General features: G+C 31.4%; 1 protein-coding gene across 2 annotated transcripts; it reads right to left on the bottom strand.

Annotated features, from left to right (window-relative positions):
* Positions 1–672: 672 nt before the first annotated feature.
* On the bottom strand, positions 673–18,810 carry LOC127719848 (uncharacterized). 2 transcript variants are annotated; one of them, XM_052226171.1, is made up of 6 exons: positions 18,766–18,810; positions 8,015–8,672; positions 6,739–7,127; positions 5,371–5,740; positions 4,183–4,604; positions 673–1,774 (listed from the first exon to the last, which is right to left on the bottom strand). In XM_052226171.1, the coding sequence occupies exons 2-6, from the start codon at positions 8,648–8,650 to the stop codon at positions 856–858; spliced, it is 2,736 nt and encodes a 911-aa protein (XP_052082131.1). In that variant the 5' UTR covers positions 8,651–8,672; positions 18,766–18,810; the 3' UTR covers positions 673–855. The 2 variants fall into 2 exon arrangements, with proteins under 2 accessions (XP_052082131.1, XP_052082130.1); XM_052226170.1 differs by lacking the exon at positions 18,766–18,810 and adding an exon at positions 14,721–14,866.
* Between the last annotated feature and the right edge of the window lie 419 nt (positions 18,811–19,229).

The following is a 19,229-nucleotide window of genomic DNA, read 5'->3' as shown; positions in this document are numbered from 1 at the left end:
CAAATTAATATATTACTTACCAGAAGCAATTGAAAAAGAAAATCTACGCGACATATTTTAAGAACTAAAACATGTAATGTATGGTATTGGTCTGTCGTCGTCTTCATAATCTGGGATTGCTTTGGTGTACGGTAAAATATTTTAGCTAATGTTGATCATATGCACGGCAATTTTTACACAAGGATTCCTGGTCTTGATTACAGTAAATAGATTATTGACAAATACCACACAGGGAAAAAAAACCTGATAGTTCATCTTGTACATGTCTATGTGATCATTTTTTTTTCAAGTGGTGTATGTAGTCTTTTTAGAAAGTTGTTCTGTTCGGTATAATAAAACACTTAATGACTGGTTATTAGGGTAATATCAAGTTTGTTGTCCCTTTGAAACTAACTATTGCCCTCGGCTTCGCCTCGAGCAATATTTGGTATCTCAGGGACAACAAACTTGCTATTACCCTCATACCCGGTCAATAGGTGTATACTGTTACACCATTGTCCAAAAGCTAGGAAGGGTAACGCACTCACAAACATGTTTTACCTAGTCACATTTTGTATGTGCCTGATGAACCCTGTAGTCCAAAGTTAAAATCTCATGGTTGTCGTCGGTACCTGCCTGCAAAAATATGTTTTTGGCAATCTTACTACGACTCTTTACTTTTATGATGAAACATTCTTTTTTTTTGGTATCATTTTATTTGAAAATAAAACAAGTACAATACTAATTTTTTTATAAAACAAATGTATCATTTAACAAGATTTTGAAACAAATAAAAGGTTGGCTTATATCTATTAATGAGTTTATAAGTATGTGATCCTTTTGGTATCTCCTGTCGTTTTTGTTTTTATTTCATACTTAGTCACCGGAACACAGTTCTGATCCTTGCTGAATACTTCCTGTGCCATTACTATTGTTTGGTTGAAAAATAGGTTCGAGATTTCCAATTTCTTCAATCGAACAATTAAAAACATCGGACACTTGGTAACAATATCCTGGAAAAGATTCGTTTTCAACAGATACGTACTCCTCACCATTACATTTACCTACAAAAATAAAAGCTGCAGTATCACCGGGAAATTGCGGCGAACCTGTTGCTTCAAAACATATTAAAGATCCACTGTCTCCTTCCTTTGCAAATTTACTCTTGTCTATGGCTCCTTCAATATAATGAATACAACTATCAAACTTTTCACCCTTTTTGACGCAAATTGATCCTTTATAAGTTCCTCTTGTTAGTTGTGTGCTAGCCCCCCATTTATATACCTTCATATCTTCCATTTCACAGGCATCTGCTGCCGACACGGATCCAGTTATTAATTTGTCATCGGGATTTCGCAATCCAAACTTACAGATTTCTTCTTTTTCTTTGTACACACGAACAAGAGATAAGTCAAGGGTGTTGACCAGCGAAAAGCGAGTTTGTTCTGGTGCAAATAAACTTTTTCCAACGGCGTATCCTCCTGTTTCCGTAAATGCCTCTTTGCTTTTAGGAATAACATGTCCGCATGTTGTAAAGTATGTATTCCCTACAGCATCACGAACAAACAATCCAAGCGTTCCGTATTCATGACTATGGTCAGTTGTTCTACTTATTTTGCTCCCTTGTTTCAAATGATAATTATCCACTCTTGGATCACCTGGCCATGGTTTTACTTCCAATTCAAGATTATTTTCTGATATAAATTGAGCAACATAATCACGGAGAGCTGAATCATCTTTCGCAAAAATTTGCATCTTTCCCATTTTATATGAAAATGCAGAGACATCAGGGTTTCTATAATGATAAAAGATTAGACATTATAACTTCTTTTTATAAACTCATCTGCCCCAAATTATCAGTGTGAGTGTTGCTATCACTTGGCGTACGATAACTTTTACAAAAGTCTTTTCTTCTGAAACTACTCGGTCAAATTGAACCAAACTCACCGCAATCATCATTGGAGTATCTTGTTTAACACAAGAGTGCACACGCTGAAATGTCTCGCCTGCTTTACTGAACATTGATTTTATGTTGATAGTCCTAAATATAAAGTTTTACTACAAGTATCACATAAACTTAACATGGTCAAAGAAAATGAGGTCTAGATCAGATAAACCAAGCCAGAAATACATGTACACCTTACAATCATTCCATAACCACCATACACAAATATGTTGACCTATTTCTTATAGTATACAAAAATTGCAAAAAACAGACCAAACCATGAAAATGTATATTGACCAATAAACCATGAAAATGAGGTAAAGGTCAGATGAACCCTGCCAGACAGACATATACACCTTACAGTCAGTCAATGCTTTAAATAAAATTGACCTACTGCATATTACATCTAAGAAACAAACTTAACTCGGAAAACTCAACATTGACCAATGAACAATTACATAAAATATAGTTGATCTAGTGCTTATAGTTAAAGAAAAACAGATCAAAACACAAAAAAATAACGTTGATCAATGAACCGTAAACATTAGGTCAAGGTCAACTAAAACCTGCTAGACTGATATACATCGTAAAATATTTCCATACACCAATTATGATTGACATATTGCAAACAGTATTAAACAAACAGACCAAAACACAAAAACTTTACTTTAACCACTGAACCATGAAATGAGGTCAAGGTCAGATGACACCTGCCAGATGGACATGTACACCTTACAATCAATCCATACACCAAATATAGTAGACCTATCGCTAATAGTATCTGAGATATGGACTTGACAACGAAAACTTAACCTGGTTTATTGATCTATGAAATGAGGTCGAGGTCAAGTAAAAACTGTCTGATAGGCATGATGACCTTGCAAGGTACAAAAACATCAAATATAGTTATCATATTACTTATTATAAGAGAGACATTAATATTACAAAAAAAAATCTAAACTTTTACTCCAATTAGTCAATGAACCATGAAAATAAGGTCAAGAACACTGGACATATTTTGCAGACGGAAACTTCATAACATAAGGCATCTATATACAAATTTTGAGGCATTCAGGTCTTCTTTCTTCTAAACTTTCAGGTCTTCTTTCTTCTGAACTATTAAGCTTTTAAGTAGTTTATTAAAGCTGCCGTCGCCGCCGCCGAATTACTGTCCCTATGTCTCGCTTTCTGCGACAGAATTCGCAGGCTCGACAAAAATGTGTGCGATTATACCACCTTCAAAACCAATATGGCCGACATGGATATTTGTATTTTGCCTTGAAATTAAACTTTCAATATGAAAAATGATCAGCAAGACAAGATCTACATATAAGTCAAATTGCCGAAATTGTCAGTCGACTCCAGAAAAGCCCCTTAATGATGCTTTTATCCATTTTTGCATTTTTAGTGAAATTGATAGCAGATAAGGAAAAACTATAAACAGAAAAAATTACCAAAAAAATTTACAATTAAGTCAAAAAAGCCGAAACTGTCAGTCATCTCTTTTAATGATATTTACCATTATTTCCGCTCGGGGCAAAAAATAGAAGATAAGGACAAAATGAAAACAACTATCATGATCATAAATCTACAAACCGATCAAGATAGTCGGAATTGTCAGTTTATTTCTGATAGTAATTACTGGCCTAAAATGCATTATACCCACTTTCTGCGATTTTGACAAACACTTTAGTAGATAATGAGAAAGGTAATTAGCATTAACTAGTTTATGTACTTTTCTATTTAAAATGCAATGCGATCATCCATAAAGAATAAACAAAAAAAGACGTTTTATATCTAACATACCTAGCTACAACCGTCATTATTAGAACTGCAAGCAGGAACTAAGCGTCTACTTTTCACGTCTTTTCCTGCTGTATATCATATTGCTCAATGGTTTTCACGCAAATTAACCTACGTATGACACTTTTTATATATTAAAAATGTTATTTATATTTTTGAATTTGGTTAAGGTACCCGTCTTTGACTTCTAACATTTGATTGTCCCCCGTTTTAGTCTTACTTATTAATGTTGTTGATTATTTGCTTTGTTACCCTTTATTATCCAAAACTTTATCAGAATCATAGTTTACGAGAAAAGGTTTCAATCTATATATCGTCCTGTTTCGTAATCTAAACAGCTAATTATTTATGCTAACAAAAAAGGAACTAGTATCAACCTGTAAGTGTTTTTAAATTTGATTTAGGGTTTCTGTTTTATTAATGTTTACCTATCTCCTTTTATTCATGATTATTACCTTTGTAATACGACTTCAATTTTGTGTCGGGAATAAGCATCCATTTTCTCTGATGGAACAAAAGAACATAGCCTCTTCATTTGTTTTGCATATTCCGCTATGTTGTTTCTTTTTTCTCTTCCATTGTCTGCCTTTTCATTTTGTAAAGTTTCAAGAAACTTTGTTTGTTGCTGTATTTGTCTGTTTATTATCTGTTCGACTAATAATGCAATGCGCTTCTGTATGTCAGAATCGTCTTCAAAGAAAACATTTGGATATATTGTGTTTTGTACTGAAGAAGGCATCAGACGCTTTTGAATAGCCTCACTGACTTCTTTTCGAACATCAAAATCATGCTGCACTTGTGTCCTCTGAATCGTAAAGATTACATCACTGTCAATTAAATCTTGCGCTTCCTTCAGCAGATCTACCATACTTTTATCCTTTCAACATAGAAAACTCATTTTAATTATTGATCAAATGTTTTGTATTTCATTTTGTTATAAATGATATTTTTCTTTCTTTTTTGTTTTAGTTTTTTGGTTTTTGCTTAGTTTATTTAATGTTTTTGTTTCAATTGCTGTTGAGGTGTTGACGTTTATTCCTTAAATCTCTTATTTGAACATCATGGGATGTGAAATACTTATGCCGAGTTGAAAATGAAACTAGATTTTAACATGCAAATAAGAATAACATCTTATAAATTTCCGAAGCGTTTTTCGTGATTTACCTTCATCCAGAACGCTCAAACATAAGCATATGCTTATTGACCAAAAGGACCTTAAAAGAATAGCCAAATTCTTCTAACGTCAGCTTAATTAGCCTTAGGGAGTTTCAACCTTATTTTTTCATATTTTCTTAATTTATCAACGTGGAATTTTAGAACATGTAATAAATCTAGTCAGAAACGAAGCGCTTGCTACTGATCGGATAAAACCATCGGGGAATAGTTAATAAAAATAACACCTTATGTATTTTGTGCGTCCAAAGCTTAATACAAACTAATTTATGCAACATGACTACTGAACTGTTTTATGTTCAATAGTTTCAATTTGTTTTACTTTGTAACACGTCAAATAAATTCATAAATACACTGTTTATTTATTATCTATTTCTTTATGGACCTTCAGATTTATAACCTCATTTTTATACTTTCGAAATCAATGCTTATTTGAATTTATAAACTTATGAAGTAAAATTATTACTCACCTGTTCAGATAAATGATGTGTTTCATTAGTCGTAAGCATCAAAATAGCAATGATAGGTTTCCCCTTTTTATTTTTGAGTCTGCATTTGTACATGAATTTTTCTTTGGCTCTATGCAAAGATGTGAACGTCGCATTTTTCATTTCGAGGATGTCGGAATTATCAAATAATTTGAACGGCTTTGTTTCTCCATCTGTGTTGGAAAGGACACATATTATTGGATTGAAGTCTATATCTGAAATTCTGCTTCTTATTTCATCACGAATGTCACAACTAGTGTTTTTTTCGATCCATTTTGCAATGTTTTCCACTCTTTTGAACGCGCATGTTTTCAACTTTATTTCTTGTAGACCTATGAAGACTCGTAAGTGTCTGAAACAATTGCAATCATATTGTAAGATATAAACTAAAATCAATTGTTGTTTTTTATAAAAGAGAATACCTCCACATGACAATATTTTAAGATTACTACAATGGAATGTTATGGAAAAAATTAAGAAACAAAATTAAGCTGACAGAATAAACATGTCATCTGTGAGGGTTTTGAATCTTAGAAACTCAAATATGAAAATTCATTTGATACCAGTGTTTAATCGAATGAAACCATAGACAAACCCAAAATGAAAATCATAATGGTTTGTAATTTATTTTATTAGAAAAGCAGTCACCTTTATAAGAGAGAAGAAACTCACATGTTTATGCTCTTTATTATCTATACTGCATATACATTATATGTTTAAAACAGTCTCAGTTTGTTTTAGTTTGACGATGTATTTTAAGACATGTATTTGTTTTATACTGTTGTTAATTCATTGTTTTTATATTATTATGATATTGAATTTTATGTACATTGGTTTCTGTTACGTAAACATTGATTTGAATTTGTATATTTTTTCAGCGATCAAAGGTTTTTTGTGTTGCTTTTGTTGAGTCTTTCTATTCCTCACGACACGACGACTGGTTTTGGTTATAGTACCCCATTATTTCCTTTTTCGGTAACTGGAATAACGTGTATCTTTAAAATGCATGTTGGAAAAAAGTTGCCTAAAGGTTCATACAATTCTCTAACCCTGTGAATGATACAGTGCAACCTTATAAACTAAATTCTGTTTACTCAGAAACCTCTAAAAAGCTTCAATCTTTTATCAGGACAACAATTAATATTGTTTAGTAATTCAACTTGTGCACAACTGTAAATCTGTTTTATTCGAACAAAATGGTCACTAAAAAGGAATCATATTTCGATAATTTTACTTTTGTTGAAATGGTTTAAATTTAAATGTTCGCATGCTATTTTGAGAAGAACTGGATAACGTTTGCCGTTATGTTTATAATCTGTACTTTAAATTGTTTCAATAATGATCACTTACTTTGACAGAACAAAGTCACCAGACATGCATCCCAAAACGAACTTCATTGACATCAATGGAGATGGCTGGAATGCTCGTTTTCCTTTAGTTTGGTCTGCCGTATATAGAACCCGATTACGTATGACTGAATCCAAATCGTTGTACACATATTGTACTAGTGATACTTGATCTAAATTGTATGCACTTTCTGTTTCAGCTACAAATCCGCTATCGGTGATATGATATAGACTGGCATGAAGAACATTGTTTGGTGCATTTTTCATGTTTACAACAATACCTCTTCGAATCAGATTTTTATTTGTGAACAGAATAATGTCTCCTGGTTTTAATTCTTTATAGCTTAAAATTCTTCTATGTCGAATTTGTAATGAGCAAATGTCATAGGATTCCTGCAAAGGTAAGAATATACATTGTGTGTTCACTTTTTTGTACAATTTATTTTCACCATTTTAAATCTTAAGTAGCGTCAAATAAGAGAATTGTTTTTTTTTTACTTTGACAATATTACAAAATTTTACAAAATAACATAGTGCATACGTTTTGCCAAGCATATTCGTTTTGGAAATGTGCAAATAATCATTTGCATCTTGCGTGAATTTGTTTTGGATAAGGATTACTGTATATTATTTCTTAGTACGCATGCCTCAAACAGTCAATGTTATATAAAAAAAATTAACTGTTTCTACTGTTTCAAAGCTGCATGACATGTTAAAAGGAATACACCACTTCGTGGACTAATCATTCGACTGCAAATTGGAGAAATTTGGAAGTATACTTGATTTAGGTGGCAATTTGATCTCATATTTTACCACTTTTTTGGATATTTTTTTCTATTTAATCTTTGTTTCAGACGATTATTACAAATTACAAAAATCATTAATGAACCGTGAAGAAATTTATTGATTAATCCAGTCAATTGTCTGTTTGGCCATAACTTTAGTAGAAATATTTCTTTAAATTAGTGAGATGAGCCTTAAACTTCATGCACACGATAGGAATTAGTATAAACACTCCTTAATTATAAGAGATTTGTTATAGACGGTACATTTGACTTTATGCACTATAAGTTTGTTTATCTGTAGGAAGTGCCACTCCCTCTACACGAGGCATCGGATTTAACGTCCCCATTCAGACCGGACGTGGCTGCGTACACTACTAAACTGACGTCCAAATTTTGCAATAGTTTAATTGCCGGTCGAAAGTGGACCAAAATAACCAAATTTCTTTTTTTACACAGTCACCCTTTGGGGATATTTGGAATCACGTTTATACTAACCTCTAAGAATTCAAGACTTTTTGAGCGGTGCAGTAAAATATTTCCAACTGAACGCAGAGCTGCATCAACAAATCTGATCCGTGTTTGAACCTCTTTGTTAGTACTAACAGCAACAATTGCCTGTTCTGATGTAGACGAGAATGTAGTCTTTGAAATCGTCTTTGAAGCGAGCAAATTGGTTTTTACTGCATGGACTACTTCTATACTTATTCGTTTGCAATCCGATGACCTATTGTTGTTATGGCTGCTTTTTACAGCTTTGACAATAACATAATTGTGATCCGGTGTAAAAATAATATCGCCTGGTCTAACCTCTTTGGCGTCTATTATCTTTACATTTCGAACAAAGTGACACGATTGCTGATCAATTAAACCAAACAAGTCTTTTAAGTATACCAGTAGCTTCGTAGCAAATATAGTTACAAGATCAACTTTCACCAAATTGTCGTTTTTCATGAAGTATATATCAGCGACATTTGACAGCCAATTTAATGCCACGATATAAATTCTTTCTGATGTGTTATCTGTTAATGGCGGGTAGTGGTTTGGTTCCGCTAGAGGCGACATCATACGGTTTTTCATTTGTTCTTCAGCATAGTATTTGGTATATGATTTTGTACGACTATCCATTTCCATTTTAACATTCTATCCTCAGTTTCTGTAAAATATTTCAGTAACAGCATTTATTATCAAAATGGTATTTCATGTGTAAATTTTAATTTACACTCTTTTTTATTCTATTCTCTTAGCCAAAAATGTGAAAATATTTTGAGGTCTTTATAAGGGTTTAAATAATAGAGTAGATACTCAATTCGTAAAGAAGTCCAGTACTAAAAGCTGTAAATAAATTTAACAGAGAATATATAAGAAATCGGCAATCCAACCTAAATCCCATAGAGGGCTAAAACATTACGATCTGAAAAAATACAACCACTGACATGGCTTTCTGTCGCTAAACAGGTTATACATTTTTTTGGGGGGTAAAACTAGTCAATTGAACAATAGAAGGACGTACAATAACAACATTTATTTCAAAAACGCACTCAACTCTATAATACCAATAAAATAAACAACAAACACACGGAAACACATAAAGAAATAATTAGTAATACAATATCAAAGAATGTTCGCCATTTCTGAAAGCAAGATTAAAAACAGTACGAGTTGACATGAATAAATACCGTCCTAGCATCTAATATCGGCTGGTATACACCGGAATACAATTTACACAAAAATCAAAAACAGCGCTGAAAGATCCGATCATGATACCAAAATTACACAAGATTCCATACAAACAATGTCATATTTTTGTTTCTGCCAAGTGCTCTACGAAACCTCCTACCAAACTATTTGTATTAGCAATCAATAGCCCTAGAGTTGTAAAACTGCCTATTTTAGGGGTGGTATGAATCAGATGTGATTACTAAAATTCCAAAGATCTGTTAGAGTACATACAATCTAAGTCCCTCCAATCTTGCAAAGACATCTAAAATATTTGCCCTATGAACCCTAAACACAAGTATTCCCATGCAAAACTAAGAGACAGATTGACAGAATCGGTCTAAATCTTTTTCTTTCAAAAAGTGGTTTACGTAGATATACTATCTGTTTTTTTAAAGGGATAAATTACACTTTGTAAAAAAAAATCTTTAGTTCAAACAAAACATTCTTTGAAACTGATATTGTCAGTGTCAAGATGCTTGATTTCTTTATTGATAACATATTTGTTACGTTTGCACCACTTAGTTTTCAAAAAACAGTCGGCATTCCTATGGGAACAACTGTGCTCCTCGTTTTGTCGACCTTTTTCCTATATGCACATGAGGCAGACTTCATATAGGAGCCTCTTAGAAAGAATAAAAAGAAACCAGCATTGTCATTTAACTTTACGTTTCGCTTTATAGATGATATCCTCTTACTAAATAATTCAAAGGTTGGTTACTACATTGACCGCATCTATCCCATCAAACTTGAAACAAGGGATGGATAACACTGATACCGTAAAGTATGCTTCATATATTGACTATCATATAGAAATTTACAATAAAGTTTAGGTTGAGATAAAAAGAAATACATTTACGACAAAAGAATTGATTTCAGCTTCCGAATTGTAAACTTTCCATATTTATGTTACCACATTCCAGCAGTGCCTCCATATGAAGTATATATCTCCTAGTTTATCTAGTTAATACGATATTCAAGAGCTTGAATTCCTTGATAGAATGTTGCTACTTGCAAAAATAGCTAATACATCAACGGTTCCAAATGATAAATAAAATAGTAAAGTTGAAGTCATCCTTTCACAAATTTTACGGACGCTATCTCGAGCTGGTTGACCTCTATGGAATACTGTAGATTCATTATTATTCATGGGGTGCCAATTTTGTTGACATAGTGGATATATGGAACCTTGACGTTAAATGTTCAAGGAAGAATAGATTTTCTATGGCTTTTATACAAACTTTTGCAAAACCACGAAATCAAATAACCAAGACAATGTTTCTTCAATCCACGATAACTGGTACTCACGAAAATGAATACACATACAGTATCCGTAACCACAATTCCGACCTCTTTTCCTTGAACGTGACACAACCGAATTCGTACATACATGAGTAATTCGACGGGTTTCACATTTCAAACAAGATTGCTTTCACTTCCGGAGCACCAGACATCACCCCGTTGTTCTGTGGGGTTCGTGTTGCTCATTCTTTAGTTTTCTATGTTGTGTGTTTCAGACTGCTGTTCGTGTTTTTGTCGTTTTTCTTTTTTTGTTTGCCTTTTTGTCTTTGAACTATGAGATTTGTATCTTCTGTCTAATTTTTTTTGCAATGCCCTTAGAAAATTCATTAAAATGAAAATGAAAATACACAAATAAATGAATAAGAACAAAATAAAAAATTTTAAATAGTGGTCTTGTTTTAGATTAAAAACATGCATGTAAATATTTGTCAAAAACACTCAACGCAAGCAACATTTTGAGAAAAGCCTGTATCAATTAGTTTGTGAAAGCAAAATAAAAGATTTGAATGACAATTACTCTAAACACTGAAAACACTATGGCAAAAAACGAAAAACGATAAAACACTAAATAGGAAACTCAAGCAATACGTTCCCAACCAATATAGTGGTGAACTCATGAGCTACCAAAAGGGTTAGCAGTTCCTGCTCCTCATGTGACACTTGTCGGTTTGCTCATGCGAGTACAAATCCGGGGATGCCCTTGTCCTTTATTACTTTATCTTTATGATAATATTACACTAACTAAATTGACGTTATATACCATTTTAAATTAAATTTTACAGGTAAAATCATACTGCCGTAATCAATCTTTAAAGTTTTGATATAGCTAATCAATGTTATATTAATGACATCTTTAACCCTATTATCAATGTATTAGTATTAAAAGAACTACGTTCATTCAAATGTGATCTGTCATTGCAAAAAATCATAACCGAAAGAAAACCTCTTGCCGTTTTTGATAAAATTTGGTATAAGATTTCTGTGAGAAATTCTAGTGTCTTATTATAAAGGACAACGATCACTGTCAGCTTTGGATTTAAAAGTGTATGTATCTACTGTTTACAGAGAATATATATTTATCACTTAAACAAAAATATGCATTATCAAGAAAATCTTATTACTTTAATGGTTCATTTGCACGATAAGAAGTAACAATGGTTTTCCTATGTTCGAAACTCATAAATACAATCAGACGACTGTTCTGTTGGCTTAAGATATATCACCGCGAAAAATATCTATCGTGAGTTGAAACACAGGCACATTGTATCAATCAATCAATTCGTAATTTGTAAAACCCTTTTCATGACGTTCATTTAATTTGAACATGCACGCTCGTCACGTATTAATTGGGATAAATAAACTAATAAACTAAAGCGATTGTATAAACGATTGTCGTCCATGTATATGAATTTCAAGAAAAAGATGTAGATATCAAGCAGACTTTCTAATTTGGGTAGTATCAGAAATATCCAGTACACTCACTGGGATAAATGAATAACAAGACATGACATATTATATTTTAACGTAAATATAACGCACTTGGCAACGTAGTTTTCTGTTTGCCTTTGAGAAGGTTGTGTATAGGTTGTTCTTCTTTAACTATCAACTTAGTAGGTCGAAACTTCGAATGTTCCCGGTTTCAAAAACAAAAAGTGACATTTTTCTATCAACGTAGTAATTAATACATGTATGACTAAGATTTATATTTCTGCTGGCCTTTTATTATTTTAAGATGAAAACTGGTATCAAAATAATGGAGAAACACTTTTCGAACATTACAATCAGGATATAATATACACCAAAAAGTTCAAGGTGTGAACTCTCAACTTTTGATTGAATATTATAATCCATATCCGTTTTAAAGTTTTAGTAAACACAGGAGGTTTTCGATCCACAATAAAAACTGCTCTGACGTCACGGAAATGTCTTTTTACGCCTTTTGGTAAAAAACTTTTCTACAATGTTTGTCTATATGAACAACAACTTTAATGTAAATATGTTTGTTTTACTTGAATGTGCTCAATTTTTCTCAATCACAAATATGTGTGAAAATAGGCAAATGTTAATTTTAACTAACAGCTCTTTCAATTGACAAAAAAAAAAGAAGTGTCCGTTTATCATGACCTGATTGATGATAACAGATGAGATTTTAGATATTTGCGTACCTGTCAAATATTGTCAGATATGCCAATTAAAGCTAGGCGAAGAAGTTTACATAATTGTTTTGACTTATCAGTTGTCTTTTTGTTCACTCATTTTTTTTTCCTGTTATTTTATCAAAAGCATAAACGGTAATAAATTTGATATTGTATTTATGTTTATTTATATGTTGATAAACTTTTCATTTTAATCTTTTATTTGGAAGTGATACAGATATGTATGTGCACATTTCTACAGACCACTCATGCTTCTCTTTGATCAGGTTTAAACATGAACTAAACTAGTCTTGCATTTTTCATGAGAAGTCGTTTCGAAAAAAAGTTATGAAGTTCTGACGTAGGCAATAAAATCAATAATATTATTTTTTACTAGACACATTTATGTTTATTATTTTGGGGCTCTACATGGATAAATTTGGGGTCATCCGCATGTGTATCTTTTAGAAATTAGAGAGATAGACACTTCATTTCTTTGATGCCACACTAAACTGAATTTTTCCAAAAACCTCTCCTCTGAAACTACTGGGCCAAATTTAACGATACTTGGCCACAATCATCGTCATTGGAGTATCTAGTTAAACAAATATGTCCGACCGATCCTTTCTTCCAAACAACATGTCCGACATTGACATATAACCTATGAAAAAATGTCTATTATCTTGAAAACTGCTATAAATATAGAAAAATCTTATATGGTAAAAAATGTTCACAAAATGTTCAGATCTACCTACTGTTTATTTACATCAAAACTCACAGACGACTTATAGGAGTATTGTCCTTAAATTACCAATTTTACCATTATTTTTCATGTTTGCCTAATATTTTCAAAACTATAATAGATGGAGGGAAACGTAATGTAGCAAAAATGATCAGCTAGACAAGCCCTACAAATAAATCAACATTGCCGAAATCGTCAGTCGATTCCTTATTGGAGTTATTGACCTTAAAGAACGATTTTTACCAATATTTTGCGTTTTTGCTTGATATCTTAAAAACTATAATAGATAGATAGATAGAAACTTTAATTCAGCAACTCAAGATCTACAACTTTTTTAAATGGCCGAAATTTTCAAGCGACTCCTTATTGAGTTATTCCTCTTAAATGTCAATTTTTACCAATTTGTTGCCGTTTTTGCTTATTATCTTGAACACAGCAAAAGATAGATAGACACTTCAAAAACAAAATGGATCAGCAAGACAAGACCTACAAATAAATTTACCAAAAACGCTAGTAGACACTTTATATGAGTGATTGCCCTTAACTGTATATTGTTTACCCTTTTTGTGTTTTGGGGAAAAAATCAAAAATATTGAGAGAAACTGTAAACAGAAAAAAAATATATCAGTAATATGAGATTAAAAAGGGATTTTTGTCATGAATTATTTTTAGTCCACAATGCCGAAGAATTTCCCTTTTAAAGCCTGTAGTTAATAAAATTATTGCAAGGCCAAGGAGTCATTGGGCATATAATTGGAATGTTACATGATAGAGGATAATGTCCGTTGAACAATGATAAAATAAAAAAAATAAATATTTTGATCAGACAAAGAAATTATGCATAACTGTCACCAAAATAGATTTGAAATTCAATTGATTTTAACAAAAATCCACGAATTATTTTAACTAACACAATCTGGAACATAACAACACTGGTTTATCGTTATTTCAACTCGGTCCCCGGACACTTTATAATAAACAGCTCTTTAGCAATCAGGTACATCTAATAAAAGTAGATAAAGTGCATGTCCTGATGAAAGATACAGAATATTACAGAAAAGCAAGATATCAAAAATTGGTGTTTCTTAACAAACTTTTTTTATTTTGATAACTGTTATTGTTACGATCGCCATTGTTTAAAAAGGGTAAAGTTACTTATAAATTCGAATATTATAGCACTATTTAGTTAAAAAATGGTTCAGTTTTTTTAAAGAATAAGTTAGAATATAATTTACAAAATTAATTTAATATATTAAGAGAATTGAATCTTTTATCTTAATTTAATACGTAATGTATATATTCTTACCTGCTTTACAAAATTGTCTAACGAATTTCACAAAATATATCTTATTCCAAGCTCTATTAATCCGTTGATAACAACATTTGGCAATTTTTCAAATATTAAAAAAAAACTATTAAAAGTATAAGTAACCGCACTGTAATTCAATCCGAATACATACGTAGGGTATATATTAACACAATCTGGAACATAACAACACTGGTTTATCGTTATTTCAACTCGATCCCCGTACACTTTATAATAAACAACTCTTTTTTAGCAATGAGGTAAATCTTGTAAAAGTAGATAAAATCTTAACATCAGTTTTTTTCGTGATGAGAATAGCTTTTTGTAAAGCATATATATTTATATAAACATGATAAATACTTCTTTATGGTCTCAAAAATAGTTTCTTACACAGTTCTTTTGTATTCAGAATATTGCGGAAGTGTCCTGTTTTGTTGCACAACATAAAAGCTTTTTGTACTTCAAATAGTTTATCGTACAAATTAACAATACCTTTTGCACTACAATTATTACGCCTAGATTCCTGAATGTAGGGTTATTTGCTAATGGAACCAGAGGATTTAGCTAGCAAATGTCGTATAAAAGTATTTATACATAAAATTATATATTGTTTGATAATATGTCCAAAAAATCGAACATTCTAGTGAAAAGGTCATTTTCAGTACGAATAATGATTTGATTTGTTTTGTTCTTCCCTTTTTGATGTCGACTTTTTAAAAACGAAAGCAGAATTAATCAAAACTGAAAATGTGCTTATCACTGATTTGTCTTTTGAAGGGATATTTCGGTATCTTTGTATTTTTTTAAGGAAGGTTGTTTTTAAGTACAATTTCACGGAGTCTATGAATCCAAATTCGGATACCAGACAAAGAGAAGGTATAATGAAAGTGTCTAGTTTTATAAATGTACAATATTGAAATGCCAAATGTGTAAAATAATACATGATGTATTGTATTTAAGAAGAAAGTTGTTTGAAAAGACCTTCAATAAAGAAAAAAAATCAGATTTCTTACATGTTCTTCAGAATTTCTTCAAAAATTGATTTTTAGAGTGATATACAGGCTGTTTCAAAATGAAAATTGTACCAATTGATAGCATGTTCCCTCCTTAATCCTAATGTATATGGTTGCAAGATACTTTTCTGAAGAATAGATTACCTTCGGTTTGAAAGGTGTTTCCTCGATTTATTAAGGCCACATGACATTACTGTAACCAATTAGTGTCTACTTCTGTCCATAACTATGTTCAAGATATAGCAATAATTAGATTCAAGTTCTAAGGTCAACTTTGTCTGTTTCCATTGACCTTAAACTATTTCAATAAGGTATATTGCCGAATGCTTATTTGTTCATAGAAAAACAATAGCGAAAAGTGTCGAATTACAAAGAAAAATATACCCCTATTAAGGTAGATGGGGTGTCTAAATTATAATCCATAGAATTTTTTAATAATTTGCCAAAATGTAGTTTATATCAAGCTTTTTAAAAAAAAATGATAAAAAGAATGGGTCACGGGGCTTATTTTCACGCTACAGGTTGTTCAAAATTAACAGATTTTGTATAGATTATGCATAGAAAACCCAATTTTCTGCCATAAAACGAAAATTACACCATAGAATTTTGAGATAAAATATGAGAAGATAGCTTTAATAGTATGCTTTCAGATATGAAAAAGAAAAAATGGGGTCACCGGACCCGTTTTCTTGCTACATAATAAAATAGGTAAATTCCTAACACATTCTATTGTAAAAGTACCTTTATCTGAATTATCTGCCCTTACATTTGAGTTGCCTCCCCTTATGTGGCAAAGTTGGAAAAAATTGAATCAGACAAAAGTTTTCTGTTTTTTGTAAAATACAACCATAAATATGATAAAACATGTCATTTTCTATATTGAAATGAAAATTCTTACACATGAATTACCTTCTCCTCTAAAAATTTGCACATTCTATTAAAGATCTAGACCGATTGTTTTCAGGTATTACAATATCCAAGATGGAGGAAGACACCCTATCTACCTTAAATCTCAAATTTCTTTCAAATGAAAGCTAATAAATCAGTGTTTTGACCTCAAAAATATATACCTTTATTATAAAGAAGAGGCGAAAGATACCAAAGGGATATTCAAACTCACAAGTCAAAAATAAACTGACAACGCCATGGCTAAAAAAAAAGGACAAACAACAAACAGTACGCAAGACACAACATAGAAAACTAACGATAATTTTCTCTATCGCTCACGTTTTCTGAGACCATCCTATTACAAAATGCAAAGTGTTTGTGCAAATAACTCCGTAAGGAAAAATGAAATCAATGTTGGTGCGTGTTTTTAATAAGTTTACATCTGACAGATTTTGTGTTCAGAATCTGAAAATGACATGTCGCGACATCTTTGAAAGGAGCATGACGGACAATAGTTGAAAAATAGAACCGAATTCAGCAACATATCTTTACGTTGGTAACAGAGTAACAGACCAAAATGCATTTATAAGATTGTTAACATTAAGGCAAACTTAAATAGATCATTTAACCATTTTTCGTGTATTCTTTTGTTTTATTCAAAGAAATAGTTTTGATATTGTAGTATCTATATTTATTTTATACTTTGCTGAAAGCACACAGGAACATTAGATACTGTCAAAGTTTCAAATAACATTTATATTCTACCTTCCTAATATCAAAATCAAAGCAAGTTCCAAATGTTATTTTTAGGGTCATGCAATGGGTAAATGAAATAAAACTGATGGAAAAATGAAAAATAACAAAAATACCGGACTCAAAACGAAAAGTCCCTTATCAATGGCAAAATCAATAGCTCAAACACATCAAACGAATGAAAAACAACTGTCATATTCTGGACTTGAAACGGAACTCACGAAATGATGAGTCTAGGTAAAGTGCATGTCCTGAAAGATACAGAATATTACAGAAAAACAAGAAATAAAAAATGTTGTGTCTTTACAATTTATTTACTCTTATTGTTACAATAGCAATTGTTTAAAAAGTAAAATAACAAAAAATGCCGAACTCAAAGGAAAACTCAATACGAAAAGTCCTTTATCAAATGGCAAAATCAAAAGCTAAAACGGATCAAACGAATGGAAAACAATTGTTATATTCTTGACTTGGTACAGGCATTTCATTATGTAAATAATTGGTGGATTAAACCTGGTTTTATAGCTAGCTAAACTTCTCACTTTTATGACAGTCGCATAGATTTCCATTATATTGACAACAATGTGTGAACAAAACAAACAGACATAATATGTAAATATGTCAAAAATTGGGGTACAGTTAACATTGTGTTATAATCTTAATCACTATAAAAACAAATAAGTATATCAACAAAGAAAACAAAATGGCATATAGACACTAAATAGACAAAGTACATAAGCAAAAATAAAAGACAAGAATACAAAAATGACCACAGCACATTACCACAATGGTGGGATGTATAAATACCGAGCCACGTCAAAAGTATATTACCAAAAATGGACTAAACAGTAAAGGTTAAAATTATACAAAGACAGATAAAAGAACACTTTAACACGTTATTAAGATGATAAACAACGTCAGTACTTAGAATCTATACTTCAAGACCATCATGTATTATGTGTGAAGTTGATACGGAATATCTATCAACAAGGTCTTGGTATTTTCCAATGAACCTTTTTTAGAAAAAGGATAAGACGTTCTTTGACCTAACCCTGGTTCATCAACTATCTGCTCAGACACTGGTGACGTTTTATAAACTCTGAGAAGCATCTGCAAGCTCTTGAATACAGAATGAGTTGGGAAATGTGTATCCCATATGAAGATGAATGAAGTTGGTATATTGCTGCTTAGGTGGGGGGTTTATAATTTCAAAATCAAAATCGTCTCGTAATAGGTTTACTTATAAATCAAATATTATAGCATTATTTAGTTTAAAAAAGTTTAGTTTTATCTAAAGAATAACGTTAAAATATAATTTACAAAATATACTTAATACAATAAGAGAATTGTATATTTTATTTTAATTTGATACTGAAAGTAAATATTCTTACCTGCCTTACAAAATTGTTTAACGAATTTCATTAAGAGTATATTTTATTTTAAGCTTTATTGATCACTTGGCAATTTTCCAGATATTTACAAAAAATGTAAAAGATATTGGTGTGATACATAATTTGTAACCCGATTGTTGTAATCTAACATAGATATATATAGGTATGGTATATATTTTGGTAGATAAATGTGAATAAAAGAAGATAAAGGATATAGTATTACGTCATTGAGATAGATATTCAGGTGTAGTTTTTCTTTAAAAGAAAACTGAAAAAAATGATATACAGTTTGTATGAAATTAGTATTGTGGTAATATTCCTTATGTGACAACTGTTCACCGAGACAATGAAACTGACAATAGCAATACACTTTTCATCTAAAATGTGTATATTTCGTTGTCAATAAAGTCAAAATTTCATTTCTTTACGTCCTTAACACCGGTACGGATGTTCGTGTGTGCGTT

This window comes from Mytilus californianus, unplaced genomic scaffold (genome assembly GCF_021869535.1).
Source record: "Mytilus californianus isolate M0D057914Y unplaced genomic scaffold, xbMytCali1.0.p SCAF_11, whole genome shotgun sequence".
In the NCBI taxonomy this organism is placed as follows: domain Eukaryota; kingdom Metazoa; phylum Mollusca; class Bivalvia; order Mytilida; family Mytilidae; genus Mytilus; species Mytilus californianus.
This window is presented reverse-complemented; position numbering and strand designations above follow the sequence as displayed.